The sequence below is a fragment of the Stomoxys calcitrans genome, chromosome 4 (genome assembly GCF_963082655.1).
Source record: "Stomoxys calcitrans chromosome 4, idStoCalc2.1, whole genome shotgun sequence".
Classification (NCBI taxonomy): domain Eukaryota; kingdom Metazoa; phylum Arthropoda; class Insecta; order Diptera; family Muscidae; genus Stomoxys; species Stomoxys calcitrans.
In genome coordinates this window covers 155510508-155535599 of record NC_081555.1, presented here as the reverse complement: position 1 = coordinate 155535599, position 25092 = coordinate 155510508, and the positions used below count along the sequence as shown (strand labels likewise).

Here is a 25092-nt window from a genome sequence, read left to right as displayed (position 1 = left end):
TTTCGTTCTTCAAGCTCTGTATTTGGTTTTCTGTACACTATGACCTTTCCATTGCACCCAAAAAGATTAAACTTGCTCTCGTCTGCAAAAATGACTGTTTTCCAAAATGATTCGGGCTGTTTTACATACATTTTTGCGAAGTTTAGCCTTTTCACTCGGTTTATTTTATTTATAAAGGGCTTCTTACGTGCAGTTCTTCCTCTGTAACTATGCCTTTTGAGTGTATTTCGAATTGTTTGTGTAGTAACTTCCTTCCCTAAATATTCCATAGTGTTTTTACGAAGAATGGTCGCATTTGTCTTCGGAGTTTTCTGAACTTGCCGCACTAGCCAACGCACATCTCCAACTGAAAGTGCTTTTGGTCGACCAGATCTTGGTTTATTGTCAACAGTTTTCGTTTCTGTCCACTTTCTGATGATGGATTGTATAGTAGATCGTGGTCTATTTAATATTTCACTGATAGTTTTTTGAGTTAAACCATTCCTGTGGTGTTTTATTATCAAAACTTTTACCTCATCAGAAACCTCGTTTTGCTTACGACCCATTTTGACAAAAACTATATTTTCAATGAAATTAAATATTTGCTGTCAAGGGCAAAGCCTCCTTTACTAAATAAAACAGAAAAGGGGGATTCCCAAATAATATTTGAATTTGACTTTGATGATAGCACATCAATGATGAATACTTTTTTTGTTCTGTTTTTGGTGTTATTATATAAAATTGCATTTTTTGCGCTAATTAAAATTATTTTTTGAATTTATTTTAAAACATATTACGAAAAATAAACTATTGCATAAAACTGCATTATTTGTTTACTTTAAATTTTCTTCAATTACCCAAAATAAGTGAATTTATTATCAATTTTGCTAATGATGAATACTTTTTTTGACCGCTGTAGTTCGTAGCGTTCGTCCTTAGGCCAAAAAAAGAGACTTGGGCACCTGAAACTTGAAATAACAAATGTTTAGGAGCTGTCAAAAGTGACGCCAAGTATGTCGGAATTATTTCTCCATCGACCAACACATTCAGCTTATTATTCACATCATACGTATTTGTAGTGAACAATGTGGCTGTAGATTTATTGGCAGATATCTTGCAGCGAAACAAGAGGCAAGTTTGTTGAGGTAGACGTTCAACCTATCGCAGGTGTGACCAATGGGTGGGGGCGATGTCATGATCGTACAATCGTCCGCATATGATACGACCTCTGTGCCATCTGGAGGCCGTGGATGGAGGAGAGTTAGAGGTTAAACAGTGCCGCAGATATCACCCCGCCTTGAAAAACTCCCTGTTTCCCTCAAAGACGCTTTCACTTCTTATCCCTAAATTCCACAAATGACTGGCGACCACACAGATAATTCGCTATCCAGCGTTTCAGGCCTGGCTGGAGGGACGCGTTGTTGATGTTCTTAAATAGTTTGGCATGGCTGACCATGTTTAACGCCTTCAATAGGTTTAGTAGCACGAGGACCGTCCTATCACATGACCTGGGCTGAATGAAGCCACGGCAAATGTGTTGATGGCATACAAAGCATTTGTTGGGTTATGCATTCCCCAAAATACATGCTGATGCTAGTCCAATAGAAATTCTCCAACGAGGCTCGGATAGATTAATCCCTCAAGCGTCTTGGCTACCGGTGAGAGAAGGGGGATCGGTCTGTATGACACCATCTTACTCGGGTCCTATCCAGGTTTCTGTAGAGGGATCACTCTGCCCATCTTCCATGGAAATTCTCCAACGAGGCTCGGAAAGATTAATCCCTCAAGCGTCTTGGCTACTGGTGAGAGAAGGGGTATCGGTATGTATGACTCCATCTTACTCGGGTCCTATCCAGGTTTCTGTAGAGGGATCACTCTGCCTATCTTCCAGATAATAGTTCAAAGACAGGTTGAGGACAGTTGTAAATTACTCGACTCCAGGTGGATCCAAATTCTCCAGCATCAGTGTAGAGATTTCAACGTTTATATTCAAATTCAGCTCGCTCATTCTGAGGTAAGTAGGATCCGTGCATCGAAATCCAACACTCTCGTCTGCGAGTACCACTGCTTGCGAAGGGGAATTGGGCCACACTTGGGGTATTCGACCGGTTGGTATAAAGCGAGTGGCTACTGCGTTAATGATGTCTCGGAATTTCGGAAAAAACCCTTCCCCTAATTTTGACCAGTAACACGAATCTGAGGTCCGCTTTTTTTGGGGCAATGGCCCCCGAGGCCAAAAACCCGAGTGGTCCGACCTAGACAATATGGGTATCAAACGAAAGGTATTGTCAAGTAGATTACGAATATACAAAAGGTCCTAAGGGTCCTTGAAAAATTTTAACCCAAATTTTTAACATAGGCAATATCAAATGGAGGGTACGAAGGAGTAGATTATGATAGATATGCCAAAAAATAAATTAAGTTCTTAAAGAATTTTTTTCAAAAAATCACGCGATTTAGTATTGTAGTTTTTTGTGTGTTTGGCCTTGTTTGGATTAGTTATTGAATCAATAAATTAAATTAAAATACAATAAGCGTATTAACCAACAATTGCTGTTCTGTTTCGTCGCTGGGTATATTTTTAACGTTGGCTCCAGCCCCTTTTATTGTGTTTGAACATTTAGCCGCCATTCATATATAGCTTTAACGACGTTTTGCGGCATTTTGATTGACTCTAATGTCTAATAAAAATTTAATCACTGAACATACTTCTTAACAAATAAAAAAACATACAGAGTGTATCTAAATGTGAAAATAACCAAAGAACTATAAAAAATACGATGAAATATTTGTTCTGGTCATGCAAGGTTTAAAAGCATTTGGATTCGAATGTTGCAAGAATAAAAGTTAATGAAAAACACCATGGAATCAGCGAATAATCAGCGTAGCAAAAGGGCCACAAGACCTTCAAAAGTTAGCAATGATACAAGCACACTTCAGACCGAATGCACTGAAGCTGCAGCACTAGCAGTTTCACCTACTCTCGAGACGGTGTCAAATCCTGGAATTGTGCCTGTATCAGAGTGTAGGAGAAGTTCTCGAAAGAAAATAATAAAGTTTGATGTACGCGATTTATTGAATAAGAATCGAAAGCCACACAAAATACAAATAGAAGCAAGAATCGATTCAAATGTCCCTTCAAAATCTAAAATTAGCTCGGGCGCTGGTTCTAATGAAAGCGCCACCACAAGTTCTGCAATTGGTGGGAGTGTATCGGGAGATTTGTCTTCCAAACAGAAAGCCTTTATGGAAAAATCCGCGATATTCAGACGATTTTCCATATCGCAAGAACAAACAAAGCCCCCACCACCTCCCATTCCTCCAATGCCACCTACAATGTTAGGAAAAGTAGGAGGGGAAAAAGATTCTTCAGGCAATGTAATGATAAAACCCAAGCAAACAACAAGCTTAATAGTGGCTCAAATGGAGAGTAATGTGCGTTCGGTAGAGTCCAGGCGAAAAAATTGCAATAAGGTAATAATAACGGAAAATAAGGAAATTCCTAACGAAGAACCCCAATCATTTTCCAACAACCAACAACAAAAGAAAAGAGGTAGACCACCCAAATTCCGACACCAAGATTTGTCAACAACAGATGGAGAAGATAGCGCAAATGATGACTCTCAAAAATTAACCCCTGAAAAAGCAACCAACTGGAAAGAATATAAAGCGTGTCTGGCTCAAATAGAAAATGAAAGCAGCGGAACCAAGGAAATTGCTACAAACAAAGTGGACAACAAAAGTGTTCCCGAATCCGATACGTTAGCATCCAATGAAAAGGTTCCAATGGAAAACAAGGAGTGTGCGGAAGGAGACGAAAAAGAAGCAGCAACGAATATGGTAATAGAAGAACCTACAAAACCAACAATGTGTTTGCCAGATACGAAATCTAAAAAGAAAGCTTTAGCACCTGTGAACCAGGCAATTTCAGAATCAAGAGAAATAAAAGAAACAGAAAGTAGCTCTAGTGCAACATCTTCGAGGCAAACTCATACGAAAAAAAACCGGGAGAGTGCTGACAATAATTCAGCAATTGACGACAAACTAATCGCCCCAAAGTCTGACCCAGTGTCAACGCAAATAGAAAAGCCTGCCTCCGACCAGTTGTGTTCAGATAATACCAAAAATATTACTTTGCGGCCTCCTTCGCCAACCAAAAAAGAGGAGGAAAATAAAAAAATTGCCACCAAACGTTCCAAGAGAATTTCAAGTCTGCTAGAGGTGGAGAAAACTAAACGCATATCTTCGCCCCCCACAAATCTTGCATTGTCTGCAGAAATTGTGGCAGTCGAAGATAATTCATCCAAGAATGCGGATTTGCCAAAATCTTTGCAAATTTCCAAAGATGAAGAAAAAACAACTGTTACTACACGCTCAAAGCGATTTTCCTCAAGCTTGTCAGAAGCTGACAAAGTAAAACGTAATTCGCAATCACCGGTTACTACCTCGGAAAGCAATGCAAATGAAGATAGTTTGCCAAAAGATGCAATTACAGAACGAAGTTCGAAAACTTGCGAAGAAGATAATATTAGGTCTGTAGAGCAGGAACTTGAAACGAGAAATTCCAAACGTACATCTAATTCCCCCACAATCATGTCGACTTTGGAAAATGTTGCACAAGAAGACAGTAAAACCAAAGATGCAAGTATGGAAATGTCACTAGTAGAAGCAGATAATAGAAATAATGAAGGCAAAAAGCGTTCAAAGCGAGGCGCAAGAACTTCCTCGAAGTCCCCTACGACCCCTCCCACATTATCCGAAGACAATATAATTGAAAGCAATACACCCAAGGCTGCTGTTGACATTATGAAAGTAGATAGAAAAATCACTAGGGGACTTTCAAGTTCTCCAAAAGAGGAACTCGAAAGGCATACCTTAAAAACCCCCGAAATAACTTCAACGCCTTTTAACAAAAAAGTAACAGATTGTAGTTTGAAAAAAGACTTGCCTTCACCTAACTCATCGTCTCTCGAAGTGGGTGCTGAAGAAATCACAACTTCAGCTGGCAAACTTGCCATGGGAAATACGAGCACAGAAGTGGAGACCGTCTCTGAGGCATCATCCACAGAAATTATATCTGATAAAAATTCGCTTAAGACAATAAGAGATGAAGAAAATAAACCAACTACGAGCAAACGTTCTAAGCGATTGCAGAGAAGAAGTAATAGAACAGAAATTAAGGATGTTTCCGATCAATCAGATATAGCAGATAATGTAATAGCAAAGGAAATAGAAAGCACCGTAGAAATCGTTGGTACAATACAAATTGAAAGTTGCAAATTGAATTCAACTGCCATCACTGAGGGTAAGTTCTTATTACTACAATCGGTCTATATACGGAGGTAGTAAATAATAATTATACGTGGTACATTTTTAAACAATTTTTTTTAAGTTATGCTATTTATTGTCGTTTCGCTAAAATTTTAAATTCTCAATTAAAAATAGCATTCTGGCGATCCGCTTCGCAACCCCCGATTTTGCTACTCCCTTTTTAGAGTAGGACTTTCGAAAACAAAGGTAGTACGTAAATGCATATAAAATTCCAAATATTTGCCCCCTTCTGTAAAGAAAATTCCAAATAGTACAAATATATCACAAAAAACAAAAACAAAAAGTCGCCAAGGGTGTCCTAATTCTCAATTTTGAGAGCTTTAGCTCACTCCGTAAAAAAAGTACCAATTTGTACGTTTGAGTACCTAAATGTACGAAAAAATAAAAATATGTCTACAAATTGCACGACAATTAGTACGCTTCGTATTGTTTTGCACTTTCTGGTACTACAATGCACGAATTTTGAATAGATCATTTAGTGACCCATTATATGTTTCCTCCTTGTACCTACATACAAAATTTCAGACCTCTAGCTCCATCTGTAAAGAAAGTACCAAATGGTACCAGTTACTAGTACTACTTTTCCATTTTTTCTTTTCACTCTCACCGTTTTTTTACCAGATGTCTTTTAAGTATAATATAATATATAAGACCCGGCACGGGATAGCTGTCACCACCACACAGGCTGGAGCATTGCGCACTGATCTATGTGGAGCTCATTGTTGTCAGGTACCGGTCGCGTCCACAGGTTGCGGATAGTGAATTATTGGCGCTATTAAATAACCAATGGCCACCCTGTTCCCGCGGCGATCTGTCCTTTGGACCGGAACGAGCTTGCTCACCTACAGGAGCTTGACGGGGATCGCCACCTGCACAACAACATTTGTACATTTAGTACATAAATGTACAAATTTCCAAAAACCAAACCCACTTTCGTTGATTCTCTTTCGATACTTCTTCTTCTTCTTTCGGTTAGCGACCTATAATCGTCGGGTAGGCAAGTAGCATATATACGCTTGTGAGTAGTGTGTCATGGCTATTCAAACCTGCATCTCGTATAATCTTCTCCAGCGGGATATATAAGAGATCAAACTATCTCTTTAATATCCTAATAAACTGAAAAACGACTGAACCGATTTTCATGATGGTAGAGTTTGGCTCCGGTAGAGTACTTCATTTTGTGATGTCCGCGAAGGGGGCCCATCCTCCTCCTAACCCCAGTTTTCGAAAACGCCACATCTTGGAGATTAGTACAGCAATTTAATCGAAATGATGTACTACCTTAACCCAAAAACATCTATGAGGTCCAATAACTGTTGAAAACGCCCTACTCCAAAACCCACCCAAAAATTACATGTTTACCCATTGGGGCAATATGGGTATCAAACGAAAGGTAATTGGAAGTAGAATACGAAGGTTGTATAAAAATATGGGATCAAGTCCCAGGTTGGCCAGCCCACTATCTGGACAATATGGCATTCACACGAAATGTACTTGAGAGTAGAATACGAAGCCTATATACAAATTTGAGGCATATTCCCAGTTGGGTCGCCCTACCACAAATGGACATGTACATCGAATGGGACAATATGGAACTCAAATGAAAGGTATATGAGAGTAAAATACGAAACTTATAAAAAAATTTGCGTCAATTTCTGGGGTCGCACACTACCAAAATTATGCCCCAAAGGAACATGTATACCAAACACACCAGGCCAACTAGTTGAAAAAATAAAAATCAAACAAAAAGCTAAATTTTCAGTAATCAAATCTTTCCGCCCAACATAACCTTTTAATACACTACACCACATTAAAATTTGCTAAAATTTGTTTAAAAAAAGTGGTGACGAAGAAAATGCGAACACATTCCGTAAAAGTGATACTGAGCAAAATAGTAGAGATATGTCATTGCGTCAATATAACTTTCGCTTAAATTAGTTGGAAATGTAACTAAACGCACATGAACTAGGTTACAAAATACTCTGCTTCAAAGTAGTTGCTTTTGTTTGTGACTTTGTATGTCTTTTGTTTGTGTGATGTCGTCCAATATTATGCGGTATATTTCGCAACTAGGCTTAACGGGATTCTATGACGATTGCCTAATTTTTTTGGGGTAAATCGGTTCAGATTTAGATGTAGCTTTCATATAATTACGTCCAATTTGGACTTTAAATGTGGTCATTTTTTCGGCTGATCTTCACGCAAGTTGTCAAGACGGATTTTCTTATAACTGTTGTTGTTGTCAAGCTCCATAGGTGAGCAATATTATGATCATTAGTTATTTAAAGGCGTCAATATCTCGCCTTGTCATATGGGCACTCAATATAAAAGCTAAAGCCAGCGCCGGCTGACTTCTCACTGAGACTCTCCACTCGATATCGCTGATTGTCCGCAACTGTCGTTGCAGTTGCTCCGTATATGGAGCATCCCACCATTCACGAGAAGATCCCATCGGATCTTCTCGCGATGACGTTGGACATCACATAAATCAGATCCCAAACGTGTGGTGCTCATAGCCATTCCATGCGGTGGCTCTAATCTTGTTGTTGTTGCAGCGTTGTGTTGTCTGCCGATGAAGAACTGCGTCGCGTCAATGCGCTACGTACAAGCGGCTGCCAAGGGATTAACTCTAATCTTGTTGTTGTAGTAGCAGTGTGGTACACTGAGGCGGCAGCCCTTGCCGATGAAGGAATTCATCGGGTCAATCCGTATACAAAAGTACACTTGTTGTGCTGACAAAGATAACATGGACTAACCATATAATTCTTTTGGATGTTGTGGCTAAATAAATTGCTACGACCACGGATGTGAGGGTAAAGGAGCTTTATATTTGGTCATGTCGGCTACGGACACTTTGTTATCATTGAAGGTATCTGTATCCGTTTACAATTTGCAGACTAATTTGCACTAACTTTTTTTTCCACTGTGCGTCACTTGTTTAACTGCCCAGCTAGACCCACTCAATCCCATGGTAGCATCTTCCCTCCTTAACAAATTCAAAGAAATGATGTTGGTTTTATCGTAGCTCTCCGATGAGGATGATTCCATCAAAACACTTAAGAAACCGATAATTGCTCTTTTCTTAGTGTCTGGAAGGACACAATGTTTTAATTTTTCAAGATTTTCCAAATTATTCCACAAATTTTGCACTTACCTTCTAATGTAGAACACAGCTAATGTAAAAAAACCTTAATGGCGCTTACAACAAAATTATTTCGCGCTCATTTCATAACGGTTCATGATACAGCTCTGATATTTGCAAAGAGAACGTAATCAACTATTCTATCAAAAACGAGGTGATGTACCACACCAACCTCGTTTGACGCGTTTCGACCCTTTGGTAAGGGTGGGGGTCAAGCGTGGAGATAATTGTTTCTTACATACACTTGTTTCCAAGGTATACACATGGTTTTGTTCGTCGTTTAAAAGTTGTGTTTATGGCTTCGAACGGTAAGACGACGGCAACCGTTTATATTCCCCAAACGTTGTGGTTCAAACCACGGCCTTGGTCAACCTTAATTTTTATTTCTGATTTTCTTTGCCTGTTGGGGCGAGGGTAATTTTTCTAATGATGTGTTAACTCTTTTGAGATGAGATCAATGATCGAAAATTTCATGTCATTTACATCATTTTCGCGGGAAGGGTCGATTTAGTATACGGAAATGTAAAGCGACTGATATGAAATTCATTTTCGCGGGAAGGGTCGATTTGGTATAAGGAAATGTAAAGCGACTGATATGAAATTCACCAGCTATCTATTGGATTGCCCAAAAAGTAATTGCGGATTTTTCATATAGTCGGCGTTGACAAAATTTTTCACAGCTTGTGACTCTATAATTGCATTCTTTCTTCTGTCAGTTATCAGCTGTTACTTTTAGCTTGCTTTAGAAAAAAAGTGTAAAAAAGTATATCTGATTAAAGTTCATTCTAAGTTTTATTAAAAATGCATTTACTTTCTTTTAAAAAATCCGCAATTACTTTTTGGGCAACCCAATAAATAACCATAAGAGAAACCTTCGTGTCAAATTTCATGGAGATCGGTTAGCAAATCACGAAAAATATATGTGAGCTATATCTTAATGTGAACCGTTTTTCGACTAAAATCGATACACAAAAAAGAATGCAATATGCTAAATTTTGAGATCATTGGTTAAGAAATTTGGTGCAAAAGGCTCTAAAAGTGAAAATCGGCGAATCATATATGTGGGAGCTATATCTAAATCTAAAACGATATCAATGAAATCCAACAATAATGAATAGAAAGAGTCAAAAAAGAATCTTTCCCGCCGAATTTAGTGAGAATCGGTTGAGAAATTGTCACATTATTGTAATTCACTCAAAATCGGACGAATATATATGTATGTATGCATAGGGGAGCTATATCCAAATCTGAACCAAACTACGCAGATATTGTGGTATTCATCGAGGAAAGGAAGATTGGTCAATAAATGTGCTTGCAAAGCTTCTAGAATTGAAAATCGTTCGATAAAAATCTGATCTAATTGCTATGAAGCGCACCAGTAATGTCAGGAGTCATAAAAGAAAGCTTCTGGTCAAATTTGAGTGAAACCGTAGCGCAGAAATTAACATGTCCGCCTATGGAGCTAAACGCCTGGGTTCGGATTTCGACGTGAACGTCAGAAAATATGTTCAGCGGTAGTTATTCTTTTCTAATGCTGGCAACATTTGTGAGGTATTACATCATGTAAAAACTTCTCCCCAAAGTGTTGTTGCACTGCGGACTCGGCTAAAAAAAGAAAAAGAACAGCTCTCATTGATCTGTCAGAAGTTCGTGGTCAACTTTGCAAATTTTTTTATAAAAAGATTACAACATTATTCCAATATTAGTCCGCAGCGGACGAGCTATATCCAAATCTAAACCGATTTCATTAAATTTCAAAAGACTTCGTCTGTAGGTCAAAAAATAATTGGATCAAATTATTTCCTAATTGAAACGGATTTTTAATTTTTCATAATATTTTGAAGTTTGTTTAATAATGGACCATGTAAAAATAACCTCTGTATTACAACCTATATTGACACTCAAAAAATTTCCTGTAGACATTCCAGAACTTCAAAAACCTATAACGTCGACTGAAAAAGAGTGCTTTGAACTGATGCATAAATCACCCTCTGACTTAAGCCAATCAACGCCAGTGTCAACAGACAGTACTAAAGAAAATCAGAGCGATGTTGCATCCACTGAACAAATACAAGAAAGCTCGAATCAAATTCCTAGCTCCATCGAGGCGAGTCAAGAATCTAAAGATTATCAAACACTGCCCAATTCAAAAACAAAAAATAAAGTTTCTGCTAAACAGAGAAAATCTCTTAGAAATCGCAAGGAAAGTTCCATTGATCCACAAGACAATAAAGAAGAAATAAAAGAAGACAAATCCACAGCCGACGTGAAGGAAACATTGGAGACCATTGAGAAGACCCAATCGATTTCAGAAGAAACCAATATAGAGGAAAACAAAAAGGAACCCCAGGAGCCATGTGCTCCAGGTGGCGAAACAAAGATTCTATCTAACGCTGAAAATGTACCAACAACTCCAAGTGAAAGTGTTGAAGTTGAAAACAAAACTTCAAATTGTATGCGGACAGTTTCTAGCAGTCCAAGTTTGGAAAATAAAGAGATAAACAAGGAGGAAGAAATTAAAAAAACTAAGCCACAGACCAGTTCAAAAAGAAAATCCACTAGAACACAAAAAGATGCTGGCAATGACAAAGTTATTGATGCAGATAAGAAAGCAATGGCTATAGTTGAAAACAATGACAAAAATAAAAAGGAGGAACAAACGTCATTAGTTATGGAGCAATTTGAATTAGCATTAGACGAACCAAAATGTACGAATGAAAATGTTGGGGCTGAAGATAATCCAAGCAATTGCGGGGAAAATGTTGTCGCTAAAGGAAATGCAGCTGAAATTTCAACTCAAAAAGTTGAGGAAAATCTGGTTGTCACAAATCAGGAGAGCGTTGTGATAGCTATAGAACAGGCCGAAATTCCAAAAAGAAAACCCAGAAAGTCAAGATTTAAAAATTTGCATGGGCCCGAAGAAAGTGATAAGGAAATAAGTCCAACAGTTACTGCCGTTAGTCCTACCTTAACGGAACAACTTGAAAGTAATTCAAAGAACAAAAACAAATGTGAATCATTCGTTAAAGACTCTTTAAAGGATGCAGCAGTAAGCGAAACGATAACCAAAGAAGGTGAAGAAAAATGCTTTTTGAGTGCTTCTACAGCAGAATATCAATTTGTAAAAGGTGCTGAAGACGCTGCCACTAACGATGCTTCAAGTCACAAGCACAGTGAACTACAAACATCATCTGAAACAAAGACTCCCACTACATACGCAATGCAAAATGTCAGCATAGAAACTAATACCTTGTTGGACATATTACGCACAGTGCAGTCCAATAAACAGGCGGCTGAAGACTTGCCGCAAAAGAAAAATAAAACAGCACCAGCATTAAATGATCCTCAATCGACTGCGGCATGTACTGGAAAATTAAAAGAGGTTAAACTGAAAAAAATCTCCGATTCTACTTCAAACTCACCCAACCGTTCAAATTCTGCTTCTCCCCTAACATTTAAAAGATCCCAGCAAAATTCTCCCTGTCGCTCTGAAGCTTCATCGCCATCGACTTCAAAGAAATCTATTTCTTCGTCCCCACCTCGATCTGACTCCTCTTCGCCCTTGGCTTTCAACAAAAAAGTAACAAGACGCTATGAGAGGCGCAGTCGACGTGGCGAAGATGATTCAACGCAGCCAAAAACTTTAGAAGAAACTTTTGCAGAAATTGCTGCTCTTAGCTCGAAAGCAGTACTAGAGATGACCGCCGATGTAGAGAATGAGGAAACTTCTATTAGGGAAAATATAACAGTGAGTAGTCCAACGGAAAAAGTAGAAGCGTCTATTGAAAATCCTAGCAATACAAGCGCAGACTCCAATAGTAAAATAATTGATGAAAGTTATCTGACAGAAATAAAGGGGTCTGATGCAACGTTTGAAAAGAAATCAAAGCAGCCGAAAAAGAAAAAGACTCAAACTGCTGTTGATGAGGTGGACAAAGAAACCTTTTCAGAATTACCGGATTTTGGCAGTGATAAACACCAGGATGATGATTTGACCAACGTTCAACTTTTAGAAATTAGATCTCAAAAACCTATAGCTGACTGCGGCAGCCAGACCTTATCTGCTTTCGCCGATACATCATGTGAAAAGAAATCAAAACAGCCAAAAAAGAAAAAGAACCAATCTGCTGTTGACGAGGTGGACAAAGAATCCTTCTCAGCTATACAGGATCTTGTCAACCAAGACAGTGAGAAACTCCAGGATGATAATATGACCAACGTTCAAATTTCAGAAATTACATCCCAAAAACAGACAGCTGACTACGACAGTTGCAACTTATCTGCTTTTGGTGATACATTTGCTAAAGCTGATGAATTTGTAAGCAGTGTCGAAGTCGTTCATGCACCACACACTTCAGCAACGAGTTTGGGAGAAAAACAAGTTGAATCAAGCAGAGTATCTTCATCTACAAATGTTAATGTTCAAGAATTGCAAGGACAGAGTGATCAAATAAAGAATGAAGAGTCTTCATTAGCTGAACATATCCACAAGGATCCACTTGTACTAGCGGACGAACCTAAAGAAGAAGAAAAGGATGAAGAAATAGAAGATACACCAAAACAAATGTCCAAAACAAGCCCCTCAATGTCGGGTGGCGAGAATAAAGGAAACAGTAAAAAATCCAATAAAAAAGCCAAATCTATAGACAATATTGAAAGTCCAAAACAGGATGAAACTTTAGAAAAGGCTCTAACAACCACACCATCGAAAAAGGGTAAAAAAGGTAAAACATCTATACAACTGCAAGAGCCATCGAATTCCCCCACTTCTCACAGCAGCGGGGGCAAAAAGAAGCAAGCCTGTATTAAGGAGCCGCATAGCACAGAGAAGAAGAATGAGGAGGGGGAGGAACATGAATTCCAAAGGGATGGGGATAACGAACCGACTGCTGATGTTTCACCAGTAGACGAAAAAATTGCCAAGAAAAAACGACAGCGGAAACTGAAGGAAGCCTTTGAAGCCGCCCTAAATGATAAACCATTAGATGTAGGGGAGCATAATACATTGACGCCCTCATCATCTCCCACATTTGGTTTAAAGTATTTGAACAAATCACCCCCAACGCCTCCTGAAGCTGAAGTTAAAGCAACAACAACAACAACACCACCAACAACTACTACTGTAAATTCTCCCGAGTCTGAAGATGATCCATTGAAAGATATTGAGAAGTTCATAGAAGACGGAGTGAATTTGTTGAAAAAAGGCTATAAAATCGATGAGGACAGTGTAGATAATGATGATGTCATTCCCTCAAAAGATTTAGAAGATAAACGCATTTGCAGCACTGAAATCGAAACAATCGTTCCAGCTGAGGTGCAAACAACGGAAAAAGAGGCGATAGTTACATTTAGTACATATGAGACACCAGCTGACACACCCTTAGCTACACCCAGTGTTACGCCACCACCTAAAAGCCCCGAAACAGCTTTAACTCCCGACGATGAACAAACCTCATCGGGGGGTGTTCGTAGATCGCATCGCATTAAACTTATAACTAAAATGCCCAAAGCTTTGGTCGGTCGAGGACTCGTAAGGGACAAAGAACGTTTTTCCATCAAAGACGATGTGGAAACCAAAAGCCACTATACCTTGGATGACCATCTCCTTGACTTGGCCGAAGTGGAAGCTAAAAATGCTAAATTCTTGAAGGAAATGGAAGAACGTCTTAGTAACTTCCAAGTCATTAAGGAAAATGAATATAAATGCGAAAGAGTTATAAGTAGAGAGGCCCGAAAAATGATTTGCGATTGCTTTCTAACGCCCGAAGAGGAGGAGAGGGGCGAACTGGCATGTGGAGAGGACTGTTTAAATCGCCTACTTATGATAGAGTGCGGCAACGAGTGCAACGTTAAAGAACGTTGCACAAATAAACGATTCCAAAAATTCCTTTGCTCACCTTGCCGAGTTTTCCGTACAGAGAAGAAGGGATTTGGTATTATGGCCGACATAGAAATTCTACCCGGCGAATTCATAATGGAATATGTGGGAGAAGTAATTGATACCGTTGAGTTTGAACGTCGCAGAATCGAATACTCAGAGGAAAAAAATCGCCATTATTACTTCATGGCTCTGCGTAGTGATGCCATCATAGACGCCACCATTAAAGGCAATATATCAAGGTTTATAAACCACTCGTGCGACCCGAACGCCGAAACCCAAAAATGGACTGTTAACGGAGAACTGAGAATTGGATTCTTTAGTCGCAAATCAATAATGCCAGGCGAAGAGATAACATTTGACTATCAGTATCAACGCTATGGACGAGAGGCCCAGCGTTGTTATTGTGAATCCTCAAATTGTCGTGGATGGATTGGTCAAGAGCCAAATTCCGATGAGGGTGAACAAGTCGATGACGAAGATGAATCCGACGATGATGAAGAAGAGGAGGATGCCAGCACAAATCTGCTGGAGGAAGATGATGATGATAGCGACGCCAGTGTCTCCGACCCAGATGAGGTACAAAAGAAACTCGAAATGGCCGCAGCTCAAGCAGAAGTGGAACTTGCACCCATACCTTTGAGCGAGCAAGAGCTCGAAAAGGAGAGCCCAGAAACAAAAAGTCAAAGGCAGCAAGAAGACTCAGTCAAACCTGAATCGGAGGAAGATTCTAAAAGCAAATTTAAGAAATTACTTTCAAAAATGGCTGAAAAAGTTGCCGCCAAAAATAAGCAAACTAAGCGGGAACAGAAAAAACTACAACGCAAAAAGAAATCAAAAGAATCTTCAATGGATTTGGCCAACAAACAAAGGTCACTGGAGGATCCTGATATAGAGGACGAGGTAGGATTTTTGAGTAGGTGTGGTCTGAAAACGCAATCGGATACTTTGCGTTTATCACGTCTGATGGTGAGAGCTAAATTGGTTCAGACCAGACTTAATCTTCTAAGCATATTGCGCAAAGGTGAATTGCCATGCCGTCGACTCTTTTTGGATTATCACGGTCTTCGGTTGCTGCATGGTTGGATGAGCGAGGATGCTGGTAATATGCAAATACGTCTGGCCCTACTACAGACACTAGAATTGTTGCCAGTAGCAAATAAAACCGTCTTGACGGACAGTAAAGTTATGCAAGTTGTGCGAAATTGGTGTGGTTCCACCAACACCTTGTCACCCAATGAGGACTCCCTTAGTAGCAACAGCAACTCGCAGGATGGCACACTTCAAGCAATGAACAGCGATAGCCTGCAATCGAATTCCGAATGTGTAGAGCTACAGAAACTGGCATCAAAATTAATAACCACATGGGAAGGTCTGCCAGAAATCTTCCGCATACCTAAAAAAGAGCGCATCGAACAAATGAAGGAGCACGAACGAGAGGCTGACCGCCAGTATGCCGAAACTGAAGGTGACCGTTATTCCAGAGATCAATACCGCACTGACCGCTTTGGTAGAAGATTTCCTACGAATAGTCGTTTCGCCAGGCACAATTCCAAGCAACAGCAGCAGCAACAACAACAGGCCCTGCGAACCACAAATGTTACACCCGAAAATTCCAAAAGCCTATCGAAAACTCAGCGAAGAGAAATGTTTGCAGCAAAAGTCGCCAGAGATGAAGCAGAAAAGCGCATGGCAGAAGAGCGAAGGGAATTCGAAACCAAATGCCGTTTCTTTGGCTTGGATCCTAAAAAAACGAGACTCCAAGATGTTCCATTTTGCGTAAATCCTGCCACAGGTCAATGGTATTCGGTGGAACGCAAACCCATAGCAATACCACCAAGTTATGCACACGTCCAAGTTCCTGTAAAACCAAAATCTACCAATCCCATAGATTACCAGCTGCCCGCCGTATGCAGTACTTTGCCGCCACAATGGAAATTTGCTATAACACCTCTGGGCCAAATATACTACTATCATGTGCAATATCGCATTCCGCAATGGGAACCCCCCACACCGGCTCAACTCCAACTTTGTGAGAGTACCATAGATGATGTTGATTCGGGGAACGAGCACACATCCACTACTGGGGCCGACAGCAGCGAAGATGACGATGAGATATTAATAGGCATGGATGCAGTACAATTAAGGGCTTACATTAATCGTAAAGTAGAGATACGTCGTCAGAAGCGCTATCAACGTTTAGTTGATGAACGAGCTATAAGTGTGAGTATGGACTACATTACGATGCTGTGAAAACAAATATTGTATCTTTCCTCTCATTACAGCCGCGACGCGAAGAAGATCGCATATACAATCAACTGGAAGTACGAAAATATAAGGAGAATAAAGAAAAGATTCGAAAGCGTAAAGAGGAAATACGACGTAGACGTTCCGAAGCATTGAGACAATCCTCGCTTAACATGTGTACTTTGGGAAGCTTGTCGGATGCCACAGTAAAACTCGAGACAGAAGACGATGTGGGGGGCATAGTTCCAATACAAGACTATTTACTGTCCTCTGACGAGGACGAAGATATAAAGGCCGAAATCAATAGCCCCTTAATGGATAAAATTGTGGAGGGTGAAAAAATTGTCGATGAATTGGATGCGCTAACAACGAAGAGGCCTTTAAAAAGACCTCTACCCTCCCATCGAGATTTTAGTGAATCTTTCACAAGCCAGCCAAGTGTTGCTGCATTGCCAGGCACATCAACATCCAGCGAGAGACAGGAATACAAGAAAAGAAAACTGGAGAAAAAGGAAAAACGGTATGTCCCTTATATTGTAAAACAAAGTAAATGCAGCGAATTTCTTAAATTTTTTCTCACTCTTTACTTGTTCTATTATTATGTTATAACATCACACAGAAAACCCAAGGAACAAGATGCGAAATATCGAAGGAACAAGGAGAAGTTCCGTTGTGAAATTGCTGGCATTATTGTTCATCATTTAAAGCCATATCGTAAGGACTCCTGTACCGTAGGACGAATAAAATCAAATGATGATTTCAATCATTTAGCCCGCAAGGTATTCTGTTATAACATTTCGCTTGCAAATTTCAGCGACTAAATAGTGCCTTATCCTTCTTCCTTTGTACAGTTAACTCACTTTGTCATGATAAAAGAACTGAAATATTGTGAATCTGTGGGACAGACGTTGGTCGTCACCGAATCAGTGAAAAACAAATCGCGAGAATTTATAAAAAAATATATGGCCAAGTACGGCGATGTGTATACAAAACCAACAAATGATCCGGAATTCAAGGATATACCATTTACATTGTAATTTATGATTTTTTTCCCCAACTATTTTAATTTTTTTTTTTTGCTTTTTCAACATTTTCCATCATTTGTTGCAATTTCATAATTTGTTAGAAAAAAAAAAACACTCATATAAACATCATTAAAATATTCAAATATTTGCATAATTGTGAAGCATTACAAACCAATTTTGATCTGTACATTAATTACGACAATTATGAGTTTCAATTTTAAATATGAATTCAAAATTTTTGCAAGTGGCAATAAAAATAAAGAATTAACTAAATTAAAATGAGTTTTAAGGAGTACCTTTTGTGAAATATATGTTTAATTTCTTTCTGTGGTATTAAGCTTGAAGGAAAAGACGATAGGACCTTAGTCACTTTTGGCGACTTTATTTATTGAGCATCCCATGTGTGATAAGGCGACAAGGAGAGCCATTCTTTGCACCCGTGGTTTAAGAAGCAATAAATAATCATCACAATTTGAACGAAAAAACAGCGCTGGACACGACAGAAACTCTACACTGATAAACTGGAAACCAGACTTGCCCAAAAACTGAACTATGCAATGGAATAGACTTAAACAGTGTTTAGCACCCCCGACACGGGGTAGCTGTGAGCACCACACAGGCTGGTCACGAGAAGTTTAGCTGCGAGCTATAGAGCGCGTCCAAAGGTTGCGGATAATGGAATGCTCCATACAAAGTAGCTGCAACGACAGTTGTGGACAATCAGCGGTATCGAGCATAGAGACTCAGTGAGAGGCCGGGCGGTACCGGCTCTTGCACAAATACTAAGGGCCTACGATGCTCGATATGACAAGGCGAGTTATTGGCGCCTTTAAATAACCAATGGCCATACTGTTCCCGCGGCGATCGGTCCTTTGCACCGGAACGAGCTTGCCCGCCACATCCACATGAAAATGTGTCTACAACAACTGACTTAACCAATATCCATAAATGGGTTATGTACAACAAACCACATATAAATCCAAACAAATCTAATGGGAAAATTTTCGGAATGTTAAGAACACTCAATAAAACCCATTTATACACACTTCATTTGTCCCAACGTTTCGTCAATTTTTGTTGACATCTTCATTTTGGACAAAGAAACCAAAAAAAAAAAATCAAATGTAACCAGAATGCACTCAGCTGAGTGAGATCATGTGAACAGCTGAGTACAATTATTTCAGTTTTATTTTGATTTTGCAATAACTCAAAATGTCAAATGCTTGTTACAGTTATTTTTTTTTAAATCTTAAAACGATGTTTTATTCGATCTGATATTCCTCACATAAGGGTGGTACTACGTTCTTTTAAGAACTTCGGAAATCCGCTTTTTCACTTATTAAAACAGAGTTGCCGTTTTGGGAACTTTAGTGATTTTGGCGATTGAAACCTATTACAAAATAAACATATTTATTTTAAAAAGCTTCCTATATACCAATGTTTTTGTAGCATTTCTGCTACGTAAAATATACCACTTAGTTTAGCATTTTTTTTTTTTTTTTTGATTCCAAATAATTTTGGATTGATTAGTTTTATTATAGGATTACAAAAATGTCTGCCTATTATTTTAAAATAAGCTGTAGATTTTTTAGAAGTGAGGAGGAGGCAAATAAATTACAAATATTTTAGAGAACAATAGAATAAAAGTGAAATAAGAACACTTAATGTTTATTATAAATATGCGGCTACATAACATTGTTATGAAAAACTTATTTGGCTTCTTCAGTGTTGTTGACATCAGTGACATGACGACTGGGATCATCTGGCTTCATGGCAGGGAATAACAAAACTTCCTATAAATAAGAAAGAATAAATATTGTCATCATATTTCCATATTCTATATAGATTTGAAATAGGTTTATTTAACAGATTTCCTGTATAGAACTGTAAAAAAAAACCTATTTCAAACGTACATTAAGTTTTGGTGTGTTTAAACTTACTTTAATATTGTTTGAGTCGGTTAAAAACATGGTTAATCTGTCAATACCCATACCCCAACCTCCTGTTGGTGGCAGTCCATACTCTAGTGCTGTGCAAAAGTTCTCATCAACCAATTGAGCTTCATCATCACCTGCTGCCTTGTCGCTAGCTTGCTGCTCGAATCGTTCCCTTTGTACCACGGGATCGTTTAATTCGGTGTATGCATTGCAAACTTCTTTCTTCATTACGAAAAGTTCAAAACGTTCCGTTAAACCGGGTTCACTGCGATGATATTTAGCCAAGGGAGACATAATTTGAGGATGATCACATATAAATGTGGGATTGATACATGTTTCTTCAATAAATTCCCCAACTAGTTTATCGAGCAATCTTGCTGTTGTTCTTGGCGCCGGACATTCCACATTGTGTTTAGTACACAAATTGGATAGGAAGTCATTTGTCGCTTTAGTGTTAAAGTCAATTGAAGGTGGAAATTTAACATTTAATTTTTCTTCGAGGGTTTTTATCATGCTAACACGCCTAAATGGTGGTGAAAAGTCAATTTCTTCTTCTGGGCCTTCTAGTCCTTCGGGATGGTATTTAATTTTATAAGTGCCGTGAATGGCCTTTACCATGCCCGAGACCAATTGTTCTGTTATTTCAATTATATCATGGTAATCGGCGTAGGCCATATAAAATTCACATGTGGTAAATTCGGGATTGTGAGTTAAATCAATGCCTTCATTACGGAATTGTCGGCCGATTTCGTAGACTCGATCCAATCCACCAACAACCAACATTTTATGGTATAATTCAGGTGCTATACGCATGTAAAGATCCATGTTTAAATCATTGTGATGCGTAATGAATGGTTTAGCCGTAGCTCCCCCAGCAATCATGTTCATCATTGGTGTTTCAATTTCAAGGAAGCCCATTTGATCAAAGAATTGACGAATGTAGGAAATTATCTTAAATCATAATACGAAATTTGTATTTTGAGATATACATATATATAATTTATTTTAACAACATTTTACTCACTTTTGCACGTATTTGGAAAATTTCCCTTACTCTGTTGTTAAGAATCAAATCCAGATATCGTTGACGATAACGGGTTTCTTTATCTTTCAAGCCGAAATGAAGATGTGGCAACATATGCAAACAGGGAGAAAGTAGTTTGATCTGCAATTTAATTAAAAAAAATTTAAACTAATAGAATACCACAACATCGGCAAACAACTCACCTCCTTTGGAACAATTGATAATTCTCCTTTTTTGGTCTTTGCTGGGTAACCATTGATACCAATTATATCTCCACGACGAATTTTTCCCGTATCTACTTCAAATGCCTGCTCATTGCTGTATAACTTTGCATTTGCCATAACTTGAAGTTTCACACCTTCGCCACGTAAATCGTAAAAAATGAGCTTAGCCCCCGATTCACGTATGGCATGGACACGTCCTGCAATACTATAAAAACAGACAATTTAAAATTTAAAACGTCTAACTTTTTTTAATTGCGGTACGCACCTCAATGTTTCGTTCTCCAACATTTCACCATCCTTAAGATTAGAGTATTTGTTAATATAGTTTTCCAATGATATACTAACGTGGAATTTATGTGGGTAGGGATCGGTTTCAGGAGATTTCTTTAGATCACTTATAGCAGCCGAACGCAATTTAAAGTACTCATTAGGTGAGATTTCCTCTTCAAGAGCGGAAGCGCTTTTTTTCTTGCTCTCGCCGCCAGCAGCTGGAGCGGCTGCCGCTTTTGAGGCCTCCTTTTCCGCCTTTTCTTTTGCTTTTTGTTCCGCCTTTAAGCGTCGTTTTAGTTCACTGAAAATAACATTTATAAAAAAATATATTCGAAATATGTTGTATGATACTTTTATTTACAGTTTAGTTCTTTTGCTTGGTAAACCTAAAGTTTGCGTGCCACTGAATAGACAAACCCGTGTATTCGTAACAAATAACTGGCATGACGAAATCCTCTTCGCTGCCGTTAAAGTTCTTAGAAACAACATTATAATTCTATCTTATTCAAATGCTGAACATAAGTAATACTGCTAACGATCGCTAACACTTTTGGTAACGAAGCTAATATACTGAAGTCTTTTAGGGATTTCCTATGAGCCCCCAGCAAAAAAACTCCAATCGGCGTGAAAATTGCGTGTCTTTCCTAACCTCACAAATTGACCGAACATTCCAATAGCTTTTCATATTGACAGCGCAGCAAATATGCTGTCAAGACCGTCCATCTCGTTAACTTAAACTTTAACTGCATTGTTTACACTCACTTTTTTGAAAGTTGTTCAGTTTCTGCCATATTTATTTGAAAATGAACGAAATTAAACCAATAACTTGGATAAATACAAAATTTTTAAACTATACGGATACTATGCCCAGCACACAAACACAAATTTAAACGTCAATACAACACATGTGTCGGCGTCAGCGATGTTAAATATGGTACCAAAAAGCCGTACCTAATGGCTTGTTCACATTTGAGATTATGTTGAAAGTAACATCATTCTTGTTATTGTATATTTTTTAGGTCTTGCCGGCTTTGTTGTACAAAATGGAAATTGGATTTTTACGAAGAACCAACATTCGTCGTGGGTCGTCGGTCGAGTAGATTGTGTCTTAAAAAACTTAGTACAATTTGACATTGAATAAGCGCCATTGTTAAGCATCTCTGGCAAGTCATAAACAGCTTCATTTTGGTCCGTGTTGTGTAATAAAAATTTAGGTATTTTTAATAAATATTTCGAAAATTCTGATATATGAAAATAAGTAAAAGCGATTATTACAGAAATTCACAATGTCTGCTCCAGCTGCTCGCCAATCCGTCGGTCTCATTAAAAGAGCATGGAATGAGATTCCCGATATTGTCGGTGGCTCTGTTTTAGCCATTATTGGTTTGGGTCTTGCTGGAATTGGTTTGGTAAACTATTATAGCCATGATGGTGACAATCGCCGCTATAAGTACGGCTATGTTATTATGCGTCCCGATGATCCAAGAGCTGCTAAAGTCCACAAGGACTAAATTTATTGATTGTTTAGTGCAAATGTGTGATTATCATTATTATTCGAAGAAAAACAAAAATACAACATAAAACAGATTTATCTTATTGATTTATTGTCCCAAACTAATGTTTTTTTGTTTGTGATATAATTTAAGGTGTAAATTTAAACCTTTGCCGGTAAGAAAGGTCTTATTACAAATAGAGCATACCACATCTCCATAGGAATTCCGAGCGCCTTCTAGACTTACACCTGGCTCCTGTGATGAATCTCTATACCCGAAAGTTGTTCCTTCGCTAGATGAATATTCACTTATTGGTGCTTGAACTGCTGATGGCTCCAAGGTATTTTGTTTGGAACTTATACTCGTTTCACTAAATTCTGCATTGGTGCTGAGATTGGCATGGCAAATTCTTTTCTCCACTTTACCATCTTCATCTAATAACGCTGATTGGAAGTCGGAAGATTCTTCCTGAAATTGATTGTGACTGGCTTCGAACTCCTTTTGGGCTAGATCATATCGTTTTAGAAAACGAAAGCAAATCTCTAACTGCTTAATGCACATAAAGCAAATCCATGGTGGGTATATATTTGAATCTTGAAGAGTTCCGCCTGTACAATATTCCAACATTTTGACAATATTGTGACCTTCAAAGATATTAACAACATTATCTTGGTTAGCATTACAAGCTCTGCATAAATTCTCAAAAATGTTCATTTTTCCAATAGCGCGCTGAAAAGTTTGCTAATTTTTTTTTATTTCTTGGTTCCTTACTTAGGGTCATTTTTTCAGTATCCTGTATATCTATGTTGACAATTCAAACCGATTACTGGGTAACTAAACTACACTTCTAAAAAAGAACTTATTTATGATATTAAAAATGCCACTAATAGCAAACCTATGCAAGCTAACTATGCAATGCCATACACCACCGAGTCTACGTACATACTACTTTAAATACATGAAATCTATGTTTAAATCTAGTCAGACTTTAATTTTGTATAGCTATTGAAATATTAAGCGGAACCTTGTAAGACTTTCTTAGATTGGACCTAAATTGAGGCTACTACAGCCTTAAAGGGTCCTATCGAATGGAAGATATATATGGGGGCTATATCTAAATCTATACCGAATTTAATGAATTTTAGGACGTCAAATAAAACAACTGAGGCTATATTTTATAAAGATCTGACCAAAACTGTGGCTTCTACAAACTTTAAAGGCCATATAGGATGAAAAATATATATGGGATCTCTATCTAAATCTTAACCGATTTGTATAGAAATTTTGTACAGGTATTGGGACGTTAAATAAAACATCTCATGGTAAATTTTGTGAAGATCGGACCAAAATTGGGGCTTCTACACCCTGAGAGGCCATATCGGTTGAAAGATATATTTTGGAGCTACATCTAAATGTAATCCGACTTTAAATTATGATATTTTACACATATATTGGGACGTCAAATAAAACATCTCGTGCTAAATTTTGTAAAGACCAGACATAAATTATGGCTACTATAGCCTTAAAAGGCTATATCGGATGAAATATATGTATGGGAGCAATATCTAAATCTGAACCTATATTGATGACCAATTTTTGTTAAGATCGCACCAAAATTGTGGCAACTACGTCCTTCAAATTTCATATAGGATAAAAGATATATATGGAAGCTATATGTAAATCTGGTCCGATTTTTCAAAATCAAATGCGTTCGTCCTTGGACGAAAAAATTACTTCTGCAAAAATCACAAGAATACATGGACAGACAGACGGACATAGCTGAATCGAATCAGGAAGTGATTCTAAGCCAATCGATATGCAATGGTTCCAGCTCTTCCCCTTCTTAGCGTTGCAAACAAAGGCACAAAGTTATAATACCCTGTACCACAGTGGTGGTGTAAGGCATAAAAATGAGTCTAACAAAATATTTTAATGCGTTTATTTAGAACGTTTTAAGCTTTTATTTGAGTGTTCAAGGCCAAAACATAAAAAGCGCGTAGAGATTTGTTTTTGAGTGTCGTGTTGCAAAAATGCAACTCTGCGCACAAATTCCAGAAAAGTAACGCTATAAAATTAAAAAATTTCAACTTTAACGCTTGAGAGTTGCCACATGTAGATGGTGTTTTTAGTCGTTAAAGTTTAACTTTTTGATGTTGGCATTTGATTGCATAGTTCCTTTTTTTAACACGACGCTCCTCATACTGTTTTGGCTTTTTAGACTTTAAATGGGTTTTGGATTTGGGCACTAGTGTAAACGTGGTTTTAGGTTTTATATCACCCTGACCGTTTTTACATTGTTACTTTACAAGAAAATTTCGTTTTGGGTATTATCCCAGGATTCACTAATCCTGGTATTATCCCTTGAATCCTGTTATATATAATTTTCTTATTTTTTAATCGTTTTGCAAGTAAACCTTGTATGATACCGCACATAAACTGAACACATTAAATGATTATTTTTAATTTGCCAAAAATTAATTCATTGCAACTCTGCTTTGGCCGTTTGTACAAAGTTGGCAGATGCGAAACCGGGTAAAAGGTA

At 38.2% G+C, this 25092-nt stretch overlaps 4 protein-coding genes across 6 annotated transcripts; 2 read left to right on the top strand and 2 right to left on the bottom strand.

The window, feature by feature from the left end:
- The first annotated feature begins 2694 nt into the window (after positions 1–2694).
- LOC106085109 (probable histone-lysine N-methyltransferase CG1716) lies at positions 2695–17814 on the top strand. The gene is made up of 5 exons (XM_013249154.2): positions 2695–5284; positions 10372–16553; positions 16616–17097; positions 17197–17356; positions 17429–17814. Exons 1-5 carry the CDS (start codon positions 2830–2832, stop codon positions 17612–17614), a joined length of 9465 nt encoding a protein of 3154 aa, XP_013104608.2. The 5' UTR covers positions 2695–2829; the 3' UTR covers positions 17615–17814.
- Positions 17815–18727: 913 nt separating this feature from the next.
- On the bottom strand, positions 18728–21959 carry LOC106085112 (lysine--tRNA ligase). 2 transcript variants are annotated; one of them, XM_013249157.2, is made up of 6 exons: positions 21820–21959; positions 21053–21358; positions 20767–20992; positions 20564–20704; positions 19543–20490; positions 18728–19395 (listed from the first exon to the last, which is right to left on the bottom strand). In XM_013249157.2, the coding sequence occupies exons 1-6, from the start codon at positions 21846–21848 to the stop codon at positions 19312–19314; spliced, it is 1734 nt and encodes a 577-aa protein (XP_013104611.1). In that variant the 5' UTR covers positions 21849–21959; the 3' UTR covers positions 18728–19311. The 2 variants fall into 2 exon arrangements, with proteins under 2 accessions (XP_013104611.1, XP_013104610.1); XM_013249156.2 differs by lacking the exon at positions 21820–21959 and adding an exon at positions 21419–21792.
- A 384-nt stretch (positions 21960–22343) lies between these two features.
- LOC106085114 (uncharacterized) lies at positions 22344–22671 on the top strand. Its single transcript, XM_013249160.2, has one exon. The coding sequence runs from the start codon at positions 22344–22346 to the stop codon at positions 22566–22568; it is 225 nt and encodes a 74-aa protein (XP_013104614.1). The 3' UTR covers positions 22569–22671.
- On the bottom strand, positions 22631–24921 carry LOC106085113 (uncharacterized). Of its 2 annotated transcripts, none has more exons than XM_059367665.1 (2): positions 24835–24921; positions 22631–23194 (listed from the first exon to the last, which is right to left on the bottom strand). In XM_059367665.1, the coding sequence occupies exon 2, from the start codon at positions 23175–23177 to the stop codon at positions 22659–22661; it is 519 nt and encodes a 172-aa protein (XP_059223648.1). In that variant the 5' UTR covers positions 23178–23194; positions 24835–24921; the 3' UTR covers positions 22631–22658. The 2 variants fall into 2 exon arrangements, with proteins under 2 accessions (XP_059223648.1, XP_013104613.2); XM_013249159.2 differs by lacking the exon at positions 24835–24921 and adding an exon at positions 23322–23409.
- Positions 24922–25092: the final 171 nt, after the last annotated feature.

What these genes read in the sequence shown, in the direction of transcription:
- LOC106085109 (XM_013249154.2), top strand. Translation starts at nt 2,830, where the DNA reads ATGAAAAACACCATGGAATCAGCGAATAATCAGCGTAGCAAAAGGGCC. An exon ending in TTCAACTGCCATCACTGAGG is followed by an intron (nt 5,285 to 10,371) that starts GTAAGTTCTTAT and finishes AATTTCCTGTAG; the next exon opens with ACATTCCAGAACTTCAAAAA. An exon ending in TTGATGAACGAGCTATAAGT is followed by an intron (nt 16,554 to 16,615) that starts GTGAGTATGGAC and finishes CTCTCATTACAG; the next exon opens with CCGCGACGCGAAGAAGATCG.
- LOC106085112 (XM_013249156.2), bottom strand. Translation starts at nt 21,546, where the DNA reads ATGTTGTTTCTAAGAACTTTAACGGCAGCGAAGAGGATTTCGTCATGC. An exon ending in CCAAGCAAAAGAACTAAACT is followed by an intron (nt 21,359 to 21,418) that starts GTAAATAAAAGT and finishes TGTTATTTTCAG; the next exon opens with TGAACTAAAACGACGCTTAA. An exon ending in TATCAATTGTTCCAAAGGAG is followed by an intron (nt 20,705 to 20,766) that starts GTGAGTTGTTTG and finishes ATTAAATTGCAG; the next exon opens with ATCAAACTACTTTCTCCCTG.
- LOC106085114 (XM_013249160.2), top strand. Translation starts at nt 22,344, where the DNA reads ATGTCTGCTCCAGCTGCTCGCCAATCCGTCGGTCTCATTAAAAGAGCA.